Source organism: Centropristis striata, chromosome 21 (genome assembly GCF_030273125.1).
Source record: "Centropristis striata isolate RG_2023a ecotype Rhode Island chromosome 21, C.striata_1.0, whole genome shotgun sequence".
NCBI lineage: Eukaryota > Metazoa > Chordata > Actinopteri > Perciformes > Serranidae > Centropristis > Centropristis striata.
The window spans coordinates 32037242-32052267 of record NC_081537.1 but is presented as its reverse complement, the minus strand read 5'-3'; the positions used below and the strand labels follow the sequence as shown (position 1 = coordinate 32052267).

Sequence of the window (15026 nt, the reverse complement as noted above, 5' to 3'; positions counted from 1 at the left end):
TTTTTGGTCATTTTGTCTTCTCATGTTGTGTCTCTTTTAGTCATTTTGTGTCTTTTTTTTCATTTTGTGTCGTTTTTCATTCAATTTGTATATTTTTGTGTCTTTTTTTGGTCATTTAGTGTCTTTATTTAGTCATTTTGTGTCTTTTTTAGTCATTTAATGTCATTTTTAGTAATTTTGTGTCTTTTGTAGGTAATATTGTGTCTTTTCTAGTAATTTTGTGTGTCCTTTGTCTTTTTTTGGTAATTTTCTGTCTTTTTTAGTCATTTTGTGTCTTTTTTAGTCCTTTAGTCCATCATAAAATGTGATTTTAAATATTTTTTTTAACTTTCAAAACACTATCATGCTCAATAAAGAATTTGAAATGTTTCAAATGTGAACAAAGGTGTCAAATCTACCATATAAGAGGGTTCCATCCAGTTCTATCATTTGATACTAAATCTATTTGAGCTTGTCTCCAGTTTTACTTGGTATATCATCATCAAACTGAAACTGGCCTCATGGAGTTTACAGCCAGAACTTTAGAGGTAAATTTACAGTAGGGCTCCACGCTGCTTTGTTTTCTAGTCTGGATGTGATGAAGAAGTCATGCTTGGTGCTTTTTGGAGACTCCAGAGGGTTAAAGACAAGTGGGAGCAGTATGTTCAGTCACCTAATCAATAAGTTAACGAGCATAGGTGCAGCCAATAAAAACACTGATCAGTTTACTCTTTTGAAAATGAAGTAAAGTCCCACGTGTGTAGCCTAATAATGTTTTTTTTGTGTGTCTTCGTAGTTGAAATTGAACATCAACCATAAAACTGTCTTTTCATTAATGAAGGTGTGACGTTTAATTGGTATGGTAGTTGTCTTATTTTGAAAACACTTTGAAAACACAGAAAAAAAAGAATAAACAATGTCTAGATATTAAAAAAACAAAACAAACACTCATGATAAGTTAAAAGCCTCATCCTACCGACTGGAGTAGGGGAGACTGGGGTCACATGTAACATGTTTTACATTTAGCCTACGTCATATCTCACATACTGTTTGAAATATACTCATAATATTTTGATACATACATAAAACATATATGTGTACGAATTAATGAGACACTTCATATTTTTTTTTTCTATGAGAAGGACAAGACCATTTAAGTCATAAAAAGCTATTAAATATACTCTAACTGATAATGTTTTGAGAAGAAACAAGTCAATGTTTTGGTTGTTTTCCAAAGTTTATTCCGTAATAGTCCTGGTATGTTTTTTTTATGACTCAACTTTTATTGAGTTTTTGAATTTTTTACAAAACCAAACTAAAAACCAGTTTTAAAAAAAGGCAAAATTAAGATACACAATCTTATGACAATAAAGCATGAAAGTAAAAACAATAAAATAAAAATAAGTACATACAAAGTCCAAGACAGGTAAAATGAATCCATGCTCAATATGTTAAACAGGAGACAACCACCACACTATTGCATGTATATTCATTGTCCCATGTGAAATTCACAACGTTAAACATTTCCCTGTAATGAACCCAGTCCCCCAACAACAGCCCATAATGATCAGTGTATGCAGATACATGTTAGCTACCCTGTAAATCAGTAATTCTCAACCTTTTTGAGTTGCGACCCCCAATCTAACATGCACGTTGTCCACTCACTGAACAGAATCTCACAGTTCAGATCAGACAAACTCAGTTGATACGATGAATTTTGGACAAATAATGAAGCAGACAACAACTAAAACATCTCTCTGACCAAAATGACCAAAAAAATACATAAAATTAAGCAAAAAAGGACTCAAATTGACCACAAAATGACAACAAATGACCACAAAAAGACAAAAATTGACCAAAAAAGAGACAAAATGACCAAAAAATGACATAAAATGACCAAAAAAAGGAAACAAAATGACCAAAAAAGACATGAAATGACCAAAAAGACTAAAACACATGAACACTTTAACACAGTGGAGACAGAGCTTCTAAAATGATTTGGCGACCCCCAGAAATCATCTCGCGACCCCAATTGGGGTCGGGACCCCAAGGTTGAGAATAGCTGTTAGGGTACCCAACTCCCCTACAATAGTCCTAGTATGTTAAATATGTTGGTAGGATGAGGATGTTTATTGAATGCCTCTAAATAACGACTGGAAAAGGTAAACGTTTTGACATAGTAAATAAAAAAAAACCTCAATATTCTTACTTATTGAGAATTGACACATTCTGGCTAAAAATTCTGACGTACTGTTTCATAACTTTAGCTTGGAAAGTTAGAATTGGACTCATTGCTTCATAATTTTGACTTATTTCGCCGCTTTGCCATGTAAAGATGGACTTAACGTTATCTTTATTACACATAGATTTTCATCTTTTTTTCATCTTCTTTTCGTGGCTGAATGGGCTTCCATAAATGTGCCTGTGTAGTGTGTTTATGTGGATAATTAATGGATATTGTGCGACTTTTTCTGCAGGGTTGCAGAACAACGTTAATTTCGCCATTATTCCCACTGAAAGCAGTCCTAAAATGTGCAATAAGCTAGACTGTTTTATAGGTACATTTGTCCCCAGCTGTTAGACCATCCTGATGAATCCTAAAGCTCCTTTCACAGTTAGACAGAATACAGTATATTGGCCAAAAGGAAGAGTAAGTGGTGTATGCTACAGCTGTTATAGCTCCTATAACATGAAGGAGATGGTGGGGAGAGGTTTCTGCTACGACACATCCCAAAATACACCAGCCAGTTAACAAATTTAACATTTTCAGAACATTACATTCATGTAAAAACTCATAAATTAAAGTCAAAGTTAAAATTCTAGAGAAAGACACATGGCACATTCTTTTGCATCAATCCCATATCAGAAATGTCCCTTATTTTAAAGTTACTATTGATTAATATTTGATTCAAACCTTACACCCTCCCCCGCCCATCAGAACAACAACAACTTGAGTACGTGACATATGAGGTGTGTGTGTTCGTCTCGTTCTGGAGGCACACAGGGGACCGCTAAAGACTCTGGAGAAAGCCAAAGAAGTGAAGTGCCAAAACAAGTTTATAAGTGTCTGTGTGTTCACATAATGCACAGTCCACAGCGTCAGATATAATGTGCTGAATGTGGACCTTCAGGGGTACAGTAGGCCGTACAATCTAAGATACAACTGTTGCACCCTTAACAACATATGGGGACATATATGTTATGGGTCTTTTTGGCCCTCAAAAAAGTATTCATAGTTAGATGAGGTCCAATAATTAGTAAATTGCTGTAGGGGCTGGGAGATATATAGATATGAAAAATATATGGATATTGTCACACTCTGAGCTGAGTGAAGGTAGTTTGTAGGGGTGTGCATTGGCACTGCCCTCACAATTCGATTCGATTACGATTCACCAGTTAACAATTCAATTCAATTCGATTCTACGATGCATTGCGATGCATCACAATTATACTGCACACAACAAGGGACATTTTTCAGCAGTCAGATAGGCCTAATAACAATAGATTTTATTGGCTATATTTTGAAAAGATGGCAAAATGAATCTCCTGCCTGAGTTCATCTAAGAGTAAGGAAAGAGAAATGCCTCCTCCTGCCATAAAAAGGAACCTGCTGAGGTGAAGTTTACATCAGCTAAATGTGGAGCCCTTGTCCCTGAGGTAGGGAAGACGTTAGCGCTATCCCACCTAGCTAGCTATCGCTAGTTTTCATGACGCAAAAATGTAACGTTAACGAGTCGACTTTAAATAGGCAAATACAATGGTAATTACCTATCAATAGTACTTTCTATAAAAACGTAAATGTTAATGTCCCCGGACCCCCCTAGATGGTTTGGTTCGATACTTTTAACTGTCAGTACCATATCATTAAGTACTTTGATCTCCTTTTAACTTAATGCTAATATTTCATCATACATGATGCATCATAGCTTTTTGCTGCTGGTGGTGCCCCGTGTTGTGCAGAATGTGCCCTTTTTATTTTTTCGCCCCTGCCCTTCAAACAGTCTGAGTCCGCCACTGTCGCCCAGCCCTAGTTATTAGTCTGTGTCCCCTCGGCCTGAGGTGAATCCGCTCCAAGCTGCCCTTGTTTTAGGAGGGATCGCTGTATGTGAGGGCCGTAGTCAGGCTGATGCAATAACACAGTCGGGGTGTTTAGCTGTGAACCCCTAGAGAGTTATGTTGGGTCTACTTTGTCATGCTGATGTTGGTTAATTAAAGAAGATTAAAGAATAAATAAACAAGATATATTGTAGCCCGCTCATCACTCACCCGGCCAGAGACCGGAGAACGCTACCACGCCAAGAATTAAGGGCTACACAAACATCAAACACAATTAACTTTTATATCAGATTATAATGCAGCTAATGGAATAGACGATACACAGACATATGGAGTCTTGTGTTGTCTGATGGAGAAAAAGGCAAACAAACAAACTCTAGTCCCCACCTCTCTCTCTCTCTGTCTCATTGGTCTGCACAATCTGCTCTCTCCCACTGGAGAGAGTGTGCCGCTCTGTTTCTTCTGTAGATGGGAGTTTGGGGAGTGTGTATATGTGTGTGTGTGTGTTGTGTTGCATTGCTAAACTCCTGTGTATTTGTAGATATGTTTTCACCTGAGCCGTTACTCTCCCTTTGCTTTGACTTTGTCTCACCTCCACTCTGTCTGTCTCAGGTGATGCTGGTGGGGGATTCAGGTGTTGGCAAAACCTGTCTGCTGGTTCGCTTCAAAGATGGAGCCTTTCTAGCCGGGAGCTTCATCTCCACTGTGGGCATTGACTTCAGGGTAAGCACATACAGAAGTGTAAAAATCAAAGTGTGAATGTTTTCATTGTTGTTGCTCTACTCAGCTTTATGTTTAAAAGGCCCCAAGTTGCAGCTCAGCATAACTGAGATATTGAAACTTTGACACCCAGAACTGACCGTTTACTGAACTTCCTGCTCTTTCCCGGTACAGAAACAGTTTGCAGTGATAGCCAGACACATTTACCACTTGTTGCTTGAGTGTTGACCTCCGCAAATCCAACGAACATCGCAAAACCACTAAGGTTGCGTTCAGACTGCAGGCAAATCTGATTCAAATCAGATTCCTACTCAAATCCGATTTTTTGGGCTGACTGTCCACACAGTTTTGAGCAAGTATTCAAATCGGATATGGCTCTGTTCAGACTGGGCCACATTATTGACTGATCTGACAGGTTGCCATAGTAACGGCGTCAGAGCATCTGACGTCGTAACGGCGTCAGACGTCATATAATTGCGACGGCGACAAGAACAACAACAACAAAGGAGATGGAGGCAGGTCACCTCAGTATATTGGCTTATCACTGTCCAGTAGAGGTGCAGAACATCTCAGATCACCAGGGGGGGGGAGACCGGGCGGATGGACGCCCCCCCGTCGCCTTCCATGTCTAGTTACAGTTGTAAGTCTATGATTAGAGTAAATAAATAGTATTTTTTGGGGGCATTTCCACAGCACACTCGACCCCTACAATGCGAGGAGGACTTTTTTTCATTATGGACTTCGAGAAAAAAGTAGAAATGTTAAATAAAATAAATAAAATGATAAAAGTTGATTTATTGGGAAAGGCAATCACAGATTGGTTATTCACATGTCAATAAGTGCAACAAGTGTTTTCAAGGTAGACTGCAAGCTACAACCTGATTTTCATCAATGTCATAAAATGAGAAATAACCACCATATTTAAGGGTGTAGTAGCACTAAAATCCCCGACACATAAATGACATGTTCTTGGTAGTAGCTACCACAACTGCTGTTTTGGGAAAATCAGCTTTTATGTAATTCATGTGAATTTTTTAGACATATATTAGACGTATTGAGGAAAATCAGGTTGTAGCTTGCAGTCTACTTTAACAAACTAATCCTCTTCTGTAATTCCCAACATGGTCGTCAAGTCTGACAATTTATATCAAAGAAAGCTAGAGAAAGACGGGAGGAAAATACAAACTGGGAAGTCCAAATCTGTCTGAACTGTGTTCCCACAGCTGTTTGAAAGATGGATAAAGTTTGAACACTTCCCTTTGGTGCTATATTGACAAAGAGATTAATTTAGGGCAATGGCACAAGATGAGTTCTTTTCCACTCTGATAGAAAGTGAGTGCTTCCCCTTTGAAAATGCCATACAGTGGCAACAACTGAGCTCTTCTACCTTTGTCTTTGCACTATATAAGGGAACCTGGTCTCACAGGAATCCGTGAAATAGCCACGGATTCGCTTAACTCAAAATCCGTGGAATAGCCACGGAATCACTCAAATTTCCGTGAAACTGACACAGATTTCGCTACAAAGCAAGTTAATATCCAGTCATATCCCGTGGCTATTCCATGGATATTTGTTCCTATTGGTTTGTTCCAAGTCACGTGACTTTCCGGGTTCCGGCAGTCAGAACAAAAAAAAATGGCGGACAGTTCTCTCATTTTTAGTGAAAAAAATAATATTTTGACTTAGTTTTGCATAAAAATGGATTTTGATCACATTTCTAGCGAGAAATATATGTTTTATTTTCTAAATATTCACTCAGTGAATGTACATAATCACTTTGTATGTTGGAATAGCCATTATACATAGTCATTAACTTGCATTGCAGCAAAATCCGTGTCAGTTTCACGGAAATTTGAGTGATTCCGTGGCTATTCCACGGATTTCTGTGAGACCAGGTTGATATAAGGAGGACCTGCAGAGTGTTTAAACTCTGCCAGCAACCCAGCATCTCCCCTATGGACCACTACACATTTGAACTGAATTAAGCTAAATTAAAAATGTGATTAAAAGTGAGGTTATTTATCGACAGCCTAATCCTTTCTTTTTACTGCTAATGGCGAACCCATTTTCTACCTATTGCGCCCTGGGGGAAATTACAGTTGAGGGCTACAGTGGTGGTACGAAGAAACAGCCTCACTTTAAGTGTCACAGCAGTGGACTAGAAGCAGTGACCTTTTCAGTCTTTTGCTGTCTTGTTGCTCCCTCAAGCAAGTTCACTACAAAGAATCTGACACAGCTGTTTGGAGAAAGCTTCCCATAGGAGGCATTCTCAGCCCTGTTTCACCGCCGCTGTCATCCATAGCGGAACAAGTGTACGAGTAAAAAGAGGTTAAATTCCAGGATATTGACTCTGCAAGTGGAAGGAGTGCAAGAGCTGAAAATGCACTGTTGATGGAGCCCAGCAGGATGTCTGAGGAGTGTGTTAATTGTCACTCGTAGTACAATAGGAAGCACTGTGATGTGTTACTTTAACAGGACCACACTGCATATAAAGCATGCAATTTAATGGGGTGTTTGCTGGTCTGGAATCAGGAATATTTTGCTTGTTAGGTAACTTTGTTCCTCATCTGGGACGCCAGTCTCTTAAGCAACATGCCAGAAACAGCAGAGGTAAAAGTACAATCTGCAGGATGTGCAAAGCAATGGAGCAACTTTGAAATGCTGCTTTCCTGTGGCAATGACTGGAAAATAGGACAGTGGTGTAGGCTACAGTTGTGTACAGCCACTAGGGTTGTCACCATACTAAAATGTTCAACTCGATACCGATACTCAGGAAAATATTCGATACTCGATACCATTTTCGATACCACCAGGATAAAAACAAAGACCCAGGGGTATCGATACTTTTGAAAATGAGTATAGTATCCGAATACAATGTTTTAGTATCGATACTTTTTTGAGTATCGATACTTTTGACAACACTAACAGCCACAACTTTGTTTTGGATTAAAAGAAACTATATTTTCACAAGAAGTACCATTGGCAATAGAGGTAAAAATAATATATGTATATAAAGGTATTTTATATGCATTTATTGAGGAAAGCCTGCAGGAAGAATGGGTTATTATCACTTCCATAAACAAACATACTGAGCATCCACATCCAAACTTATACAGCATCTAGCTCAAAAGACTTTATTGTTTGTCTGAAGCCAAGAGAAATGTTACTTCATTAAATTTGTTGGAAGCTATTGGTACAATGTGCAGCTGCTTTAACTGTTTGTGGCCTCATTATCACTCCTACTTTACACCATGGGACTGTGTTCCCTCGTACTGAAAGGTGACAGTATTAGCAGATGACTATGTTGAATAATTTATTGTTAATTTCAAAGCAGCATCATTCAGAATACATACCTGAATTTTTTCTCTCTTCTTCTCTATTGTCACACTCAAACATTCATACTTCTATACCTGTAAGGACCCTTTTTGACATGTATTCCTTAGTGTCTGTGACCTCTGACCCCCTCCGAACTAGCCTCAGCCAATGTGAATAATAATAATAATAATAATAATAATAATAATAATACATTTGACTTTTTATAGCGCTTTTAAAAGATACTCAAAGTCGCATAACAGAATTGAGACACACACAAACACAAAATACAGAAAAAACAAAAACTAAACAGAGATGAGACATTATGAGTTCAGGTCTTGTAAGCTATTTTGAAAAGGTGGTTTTGATTTAATGATTTAGCTACACGAATATCACAACAAATGTGCTTAAAAACACACATATAAACCAAATCATTAATTACAGGTCAAATCCTTTTTACTTAAAGTCCTTGGTGATCTTATCTATGCCCATTACATTACTCACAGTCCAGTTGGAAAAGGGGGAGGAATCATTTTGATGGTGTTGAAGGAAGTTTGATTGCAAGCTGAGCTTCAATAATCTGCTGCCTTGCAAATTAAGTTGCTGGTTCATCCTTGTTGTTGAGGTGAAGCTTTCTCTGGCAGTTGCAATGAACTTTGCATTCATTAATGCAACCTTGGTGCGCAGGGAAGATCAGAGTTGCAGTTGTTTTAGGATTCCTTATGGTCTCACCCTCAGATGCAGAGGATCTCTGCAGGGTTTGAGGAAGGAGGTGGGGGCTGGCGAGTCCAGGGTCCCCTCCTGGAAGAAGGTGTTGTTGCTTCAGCCAGCAGTGGAGAAAGAGTGGGATCAGAAGATTCTGATCTGATTTAACAGGAGGCCACATGTGGTGTCAAAGGTCCCTTGACCAATGAGGTAGCCTGTAAACGCTGGGAACGATGTTCCTTATCAGTTAACTCAAAATAGAGGTGAAAAGCCATTTTGTGAGTTGAATCAGTTTTAGTCCATAAATGTTAAAGTCCACAAATGAACCCAAGATTCACCTGTGGTTCGATCACAACAATGGACACACCAAAATTTGATGAAATGTTTGAAAATACGCATAAAAGTTTTTACGCTAGCTTGAGGTCGTTTTTGTCTTTTTTCGAAAAATAGTTAATGTGCTAAACAAGAGATGGAAACTCCTTTTCTGAATAAATTCTGATAACAGTTCTGATAATAATAAATTCTTAACATGAGCGAACATTTAACTCAGGACCGATCAGCTGTTTCAGCTCTACCGGTCAAGACGAACTGGCATCAAATAACAATTATAAGTTGCCCAATTAAATCTATTTCCTGTAGACATATTTTCTGTCTTGCTCACTATTTTTTATTATTTTTTCTTTCTTGCTCATTCTCTTCTTCTTCTACTGTTTTCTTTTTGCACAATCTCTACTTTGTCTACTGTTTACTAACAGATTAGTCTACGGCGATACATTATACCGCCATCTTCTGGCTAAATTATGTGTATGCAGCTTTGTTTATTTTCTCTAAAGCAATTGATGCAAATGTCCCAAATTCGCATTTTCTTTAATGCAACATTTCACAATTTCGCTTCAACTTTAATGGAAACACGGCTTATAAGAAGATGACCCTCACTTGATTTTTAACCTTAGAAAACATTTTTCCAATGAGTATATGCTCTCAATCTTAAGTTTCAAGTCTTAGAGTAATTAGGAAGACTTTAACCCTCTGGAAAAGCACCAAGCATGACTTCTTCATGACATCCAGACTAGAAAACAAAGCAGCGTGGAGCCCTACTGTACATTTACCTCTAAAGTTCTGGCTGTAAACTCCATGAGGCCAGTTTCAGTTTGATGATGATATACCAAGTAAAACTGGAGACAAGCTCAAATAGATTTAGTATCAAATGATAGAACTGGATGGAACCCTCTTATATGTTAGATTTGACACCTTTGTTCACATTTGCAACTTTAAAATTCTTTATTGAGCATGATAGTGAAAAAAGATTTAAATTCACATTTTATGTTGGACTAAAGGACTGAAAAAAGACACAAAATGACAAAAAAAAAGACACAAAATGACTAAAAAAAAGACATTTTGGACTAAAAAAAATGAGAATAAAATGAGAAGACAGAATGACCAAAACAAACAAAAACAGAAGACACAAAATGACTAAAAAAGACACAACAACAGACACAAAATGACTCAAAAAAGACATTTTGGACTCAAAAATGGAAAGAAATAGCCCAAGACTCCATAGAGTTAAGTTAAAAATGGAGGATAAAGCGGGGTATACTTTAGGGCAGGGTTACCTTGTGAATGACAGTAATGTAACCCCCCCTCCATTCAGCCTTTATGCTAAAATAATCTGTCTCATGGCCGTGGCTTCATATTAAGCCCTTCAGATAGATTGCCATCCGTCTCCATCATCCAATGTCTGGCAAGAAAAAATGAGCAAGGTTATCTAAAGTGTCCTTACTTTCAAGGTGTAGAAATCAAAAATGTTCTTCCAAAGACAGACATACAAGACTACACACACACATACAGGCACACTGTGCTCACTTAATGTCGCTTCTCTTTAATCTCCTGCTTTGAATATATATTTTTGATGTCTAGAGCACTTTGTAACAGATCTGTTGGTTGAAAGAATTTTATTTTTAGAAACTTGAATATCTGGGTTATAGAAACTGAAGAACACTCTAGTAGTGTTCTGAAATCAGTCTACTTCACCAGCTTACTTAATACTCGAAAAGGATATTATGAACATAGACATAAAAAATAATTAGCATGGTTAACACTTCAGTTTGCACTTTGTTTTTTCTAGTATTTGGATAATGGCATTACTCAATTCAGAGTCAGCACTTCATTGCTTTAGTAGTGGATGTTACATTATATAATGCTGTTTTTAAGTATCAGAAGTCATTTTCTGTGTTGAAAAGGCAGTCGACAATTAGTCTCCATGATCAACATGTATGTAGGGTTAAATCACCTCCTATCATGAGTGTCTCAAGTGGAACAGAAGATGCACACACAGATCTTTTAACAGCCAGTTGCCTCTCATGTAGGGAGGAGGTCTAGGTGGTTCGAGGGGTAAAATAGACACCAGAATACTGCCCTACAAAGCAAATAGGCAGTAACTACGCAGAGTGCAGAACTGAGAAAAATGACTTTAAAGTAATCCTGTAATCCAGCCGTTTAGTTACTGTACAAACGACCATTTTTCTCCAAAACGACACACATTTGAGATAAGATGTTTTGTCACATAACAAAGGATGCCTTGAAAGTCATGAAAATTATAATAACTCATTTTTGACCAAAAATGCAGTTACTGCCTTTTTGCTTTGTAGGGCAGAATACCAACCTGGAGAATGGTGTTCAGATCCATTTGGGTCCTGTCTGAAAGACAAAGTCAATTGTCACAACTGTATTTGAATTTAATAAATTAACAAGAAATAATAAAAATGCACGTTGGTGTCAGATGGTGGAAGAGTTGAAAAATATACTGGAATCATCACACAAGTGACAATCTCCAGGGCTGAAAGTGAAGCCAATGCAGAAGTGCCAAATACTGCAGTTGCTGGCTCCAAAAGCAAGTCAATCCCCATAGACTCCAATGTAAAAATGTATTTTTTGTTAACCTTAAGTTTAAATTAATATATGTACATAAATACATCACATACTAATCTCGCACATACATCACCTCCATAACTGCATCCAGTTTTTTTCATCCAGTAGTTCAATACTAAAGTAGTTTTATTAGTACACACTAGTTTTGGTGCTTAAGCATAGCAAACCGGTCCAAAGCTCATTTTCTAGTGGTGTAAACACTGGCACTACCCTGGAACTCAAAGTTTCCTGGCTGCACAGCTCACTGAGCTAATGTACTGCAGCTACAGTTAGCAGTTAGCGTTACTTATCTTTTTGTCCATCAGGAAACTCCATAAATTGCAGAGGGTGGATGCAGGGCAGCCATATACAATAGGAAACAAAAAAATAGAGCTGTCTTCATAGAACTCTATTTATTTATTGGCTTACTGTCTTTGTACTGATGTGTGTTGACACCATAGCTGAATATTGCTATTTTGCTTTGGACCAGCCAAATGACCACAACCCACAGTGCAATGCCCCTTCTATCCTACTCTAGTTATATACACTACTGGTCAAAAGTTTTAGAACACACCAACTTTTCCAGAATTTAATTGAAAATGATGCAGTTTAATGTCTCAGTGTACTCTGAAATTAATGCACATTTGCAACATTTAAAATTCTTTATTGAGCATGATAGTGTTTTGAAAGTAAAAAAAAGATTCAAAATCACATTTTATGTTGGACTAAAGGACTAAAAAAAGACACAAAATGACAAATAAAAGACACAAAATTACAAAAAAAGACACCAAAAGACACAAAATTACACAAAATGACAAAAAAAAAAACACAAAATGACCAAAAAAAGACACAAAATGACTTACAAAGACATGAAAAGAATTCAAAAATGGACAAAATAGCCCAAGACTCCATAGAGTTAAGTTGTTAACCCATTTCTTGTTCCCTGAAAAAGGCCTGCTTGTATAATTCTGAAATGTACATTATTTTCCAGTTTTGGTTAAGCTTACCTTTTTTTATTTACCTCTGGCAGTTCACCACTTACCTTTGTACCCTTTCAAGCTGTTCATTTGACTTGAACTGCTTGAATTTCAATAAAAAAATTGAAAAATTGGGGTGTTCTAAAACTTTTGACCGGTAGTGTATGTTGAGTTAATGTTAGGGACGGCTGTGGCTCAGTTGGTAGAGCAGGTTGCGATCGGAGGGTTGGTGGTTCGATCCTCGAGCAAGATACTGAACCCCAAATTGCTCCTGATGCTGCGTTCATCGGTGTGTGAATGAATTCCCAATGGTGGCAGGTGGCACCGTTTAGGGTAGCCTCTGCCACCAGTATGAATGTGTGTGTGAAAGGGTGAATGAGCGCAGTCTGTAGTGTAAAGCGCTATATAAGTGCAGGTCCATTTACAATTTACCATTAATGACATTCCCGACAGGATCTCCAACCTAAATGACAGAATAGGTGATTTGCTAATACCACCCATAACGACACATATGTAAAAAAAAATAGCACACACGTCATTATACTTACATGTGGGGTTGTAAAAATGGCTGCAGTTTCTGTGAATACAGGCTACAAAACCACTGACATACACTACCGGTCAAAAGTTTTAGAACACCCCAATTTTTCCAGTTTTTTATTGAAATTCAAGCAGTTCAAGTCAAATGAACAGCTTGAAAGGGTCCAAAGGTAAGTGGTGAACTGCCAGAGGTAAATAAAAAAAGGTAAGCTTAACCAAAACTGGAAAATAATGTACATTTCAGAATTATACAAGTAGGCCTTTTTCAGGGAACAAGAAATGGGTTAACAACTTAACTCTATGGAGTCTTGGGCTATTTTGTCCATTTTTGAATTCTTTTCATGTCATTTTGTGTCTTTTTTTGGTCATTTTGTGTCTTTTTTTAGTCATTTTGTGTCTTTTGGTGTCTTTTTTTGTCATTTTGTGTCTTTTTTTGGTCATTTTCTGTCTTTTTTTAGTCCTTTAGTTCAACATAAAATGTGATTTTGAATCTTTTTTTTACTTTCAAAACACTATCATGCTCAATCAAGAATTTTAAATGTTGCAAATGTGCATTAATTTCAGAGTATACTGAGACATTAAACTGCATAATTTTCAATTAAATTCTGGAAAAGTTGGTGTGTTCTAAAACTTTTGACCAGTAGTGTAGGTTTAGGGCAAAAAACGTTCTGGTAAGGTGTTATGAAAGACAGTTTAAACAGTAAATAAATGTCCGTAAATGCCAGAAGTGAAGTAGTTACAAGGTTACAAAGTTACAAGTCCTATCCTATCCTCGAATGTGACCTCCGCCATTTAAACTCCATTAACATGAACCTAAATGTTTAGTATTTGGCTGCCTGTACAAAGACCAGTCTGGACATTCCATATAAAAATAGTTTTAAAAACAACTTTTTGTCTTCAGTCCCTCTACTTTAGATAATGCTTATCACTGTATGCTCAAACATTGGAAATAATTACTCACTGCTAAATGTCTGCCAGGGACTCGTGGATGATTTAATTGTCTCTGTTCTCTTAACTTCACGGGTACTTAACCAGAGGGCAAATATCCCAAAAGCTAAGTGAATTTGTTAAATTTACTCTGTTCAGTTATATTTGAAGAGATGTAATTAAGTTTTGGCAGCATTAGCAGCTTGCAGCTGACAGTGTAGCAGAGGTTGTCTCGACTTTGAATCTATGATAATTGAAATATGAAAAACGGTTACGTTATGTCTATCAGGATGTATGTACAACTTTAGTTTTATTTCCAAAGTTAAATATAGACAGTTCAGTTTGCTTTTTGCTTCTTATGATGTTAAATTACTTGCTCAACAGTTTTTATATCCTTTTAGTCTGACTGTTCGTGGGCAGCGTGAGACACCAAAGCTACAAAGTTCTGAGAAAAAGTTCTGAGCGTACAAAACAAGCTTGTTATCTGTTCACACATTGGCCAAATTACCCAACTGTTCAGCTTTGTAGCAAATAATCACCCCTCCATCCTGATTTGATGTTTGTCACAGTGTAGATATGTGGTCAGGCCTTTTTGTCCATGAAGCACCTTTTTTTTTTCTTTCCAAATAGCAGCAATGAGCGGAAACTGGGACAGGAATTCTGAAAAAATGTTTAGTAATGCGTAACTAAAAGTTGATATACTGTAGCTTCCTTCGCTACGTCAGGAATGTGCAGAAGGGTGACCTTTTACGTTTGAGATAATGAGGAATAGGAGTCAGCGCCCCGTGGAAACTAAAAAGTTTTTGGTGTAGAGCGCCGCAGCCTAACCTCAGCCTGCTTTTCTCATTATTTATATTTCTGCTGACAGAATGAAATGATTAGTCAGAAATCACGCTTCAAACTCTG

The 15026-nt window shown here is 37.4% G+C and overlaps 1 protein-coding gene across 1 annotated transcript in view; it reads left to right on the top strand.

Moving 5' to 3' along the window:
* Window positions 1–15026, top strand: part of LOC131959557 (ras-related protein Rab-26) — a 186492-nt gene that overhangs the window by 851 nt on the left and 170615 nt on the right. The window contains exon 2 of the mRNA XM_059324765.1: window positions 4648–4758. Within this exon, the coding sequence (XP_059180748.1) occupies window positions 4648–4758 (111 nt within the window). The remainder of the gene's footprint in view (window positions 1–4647; window positions 4759–15026) is intronic.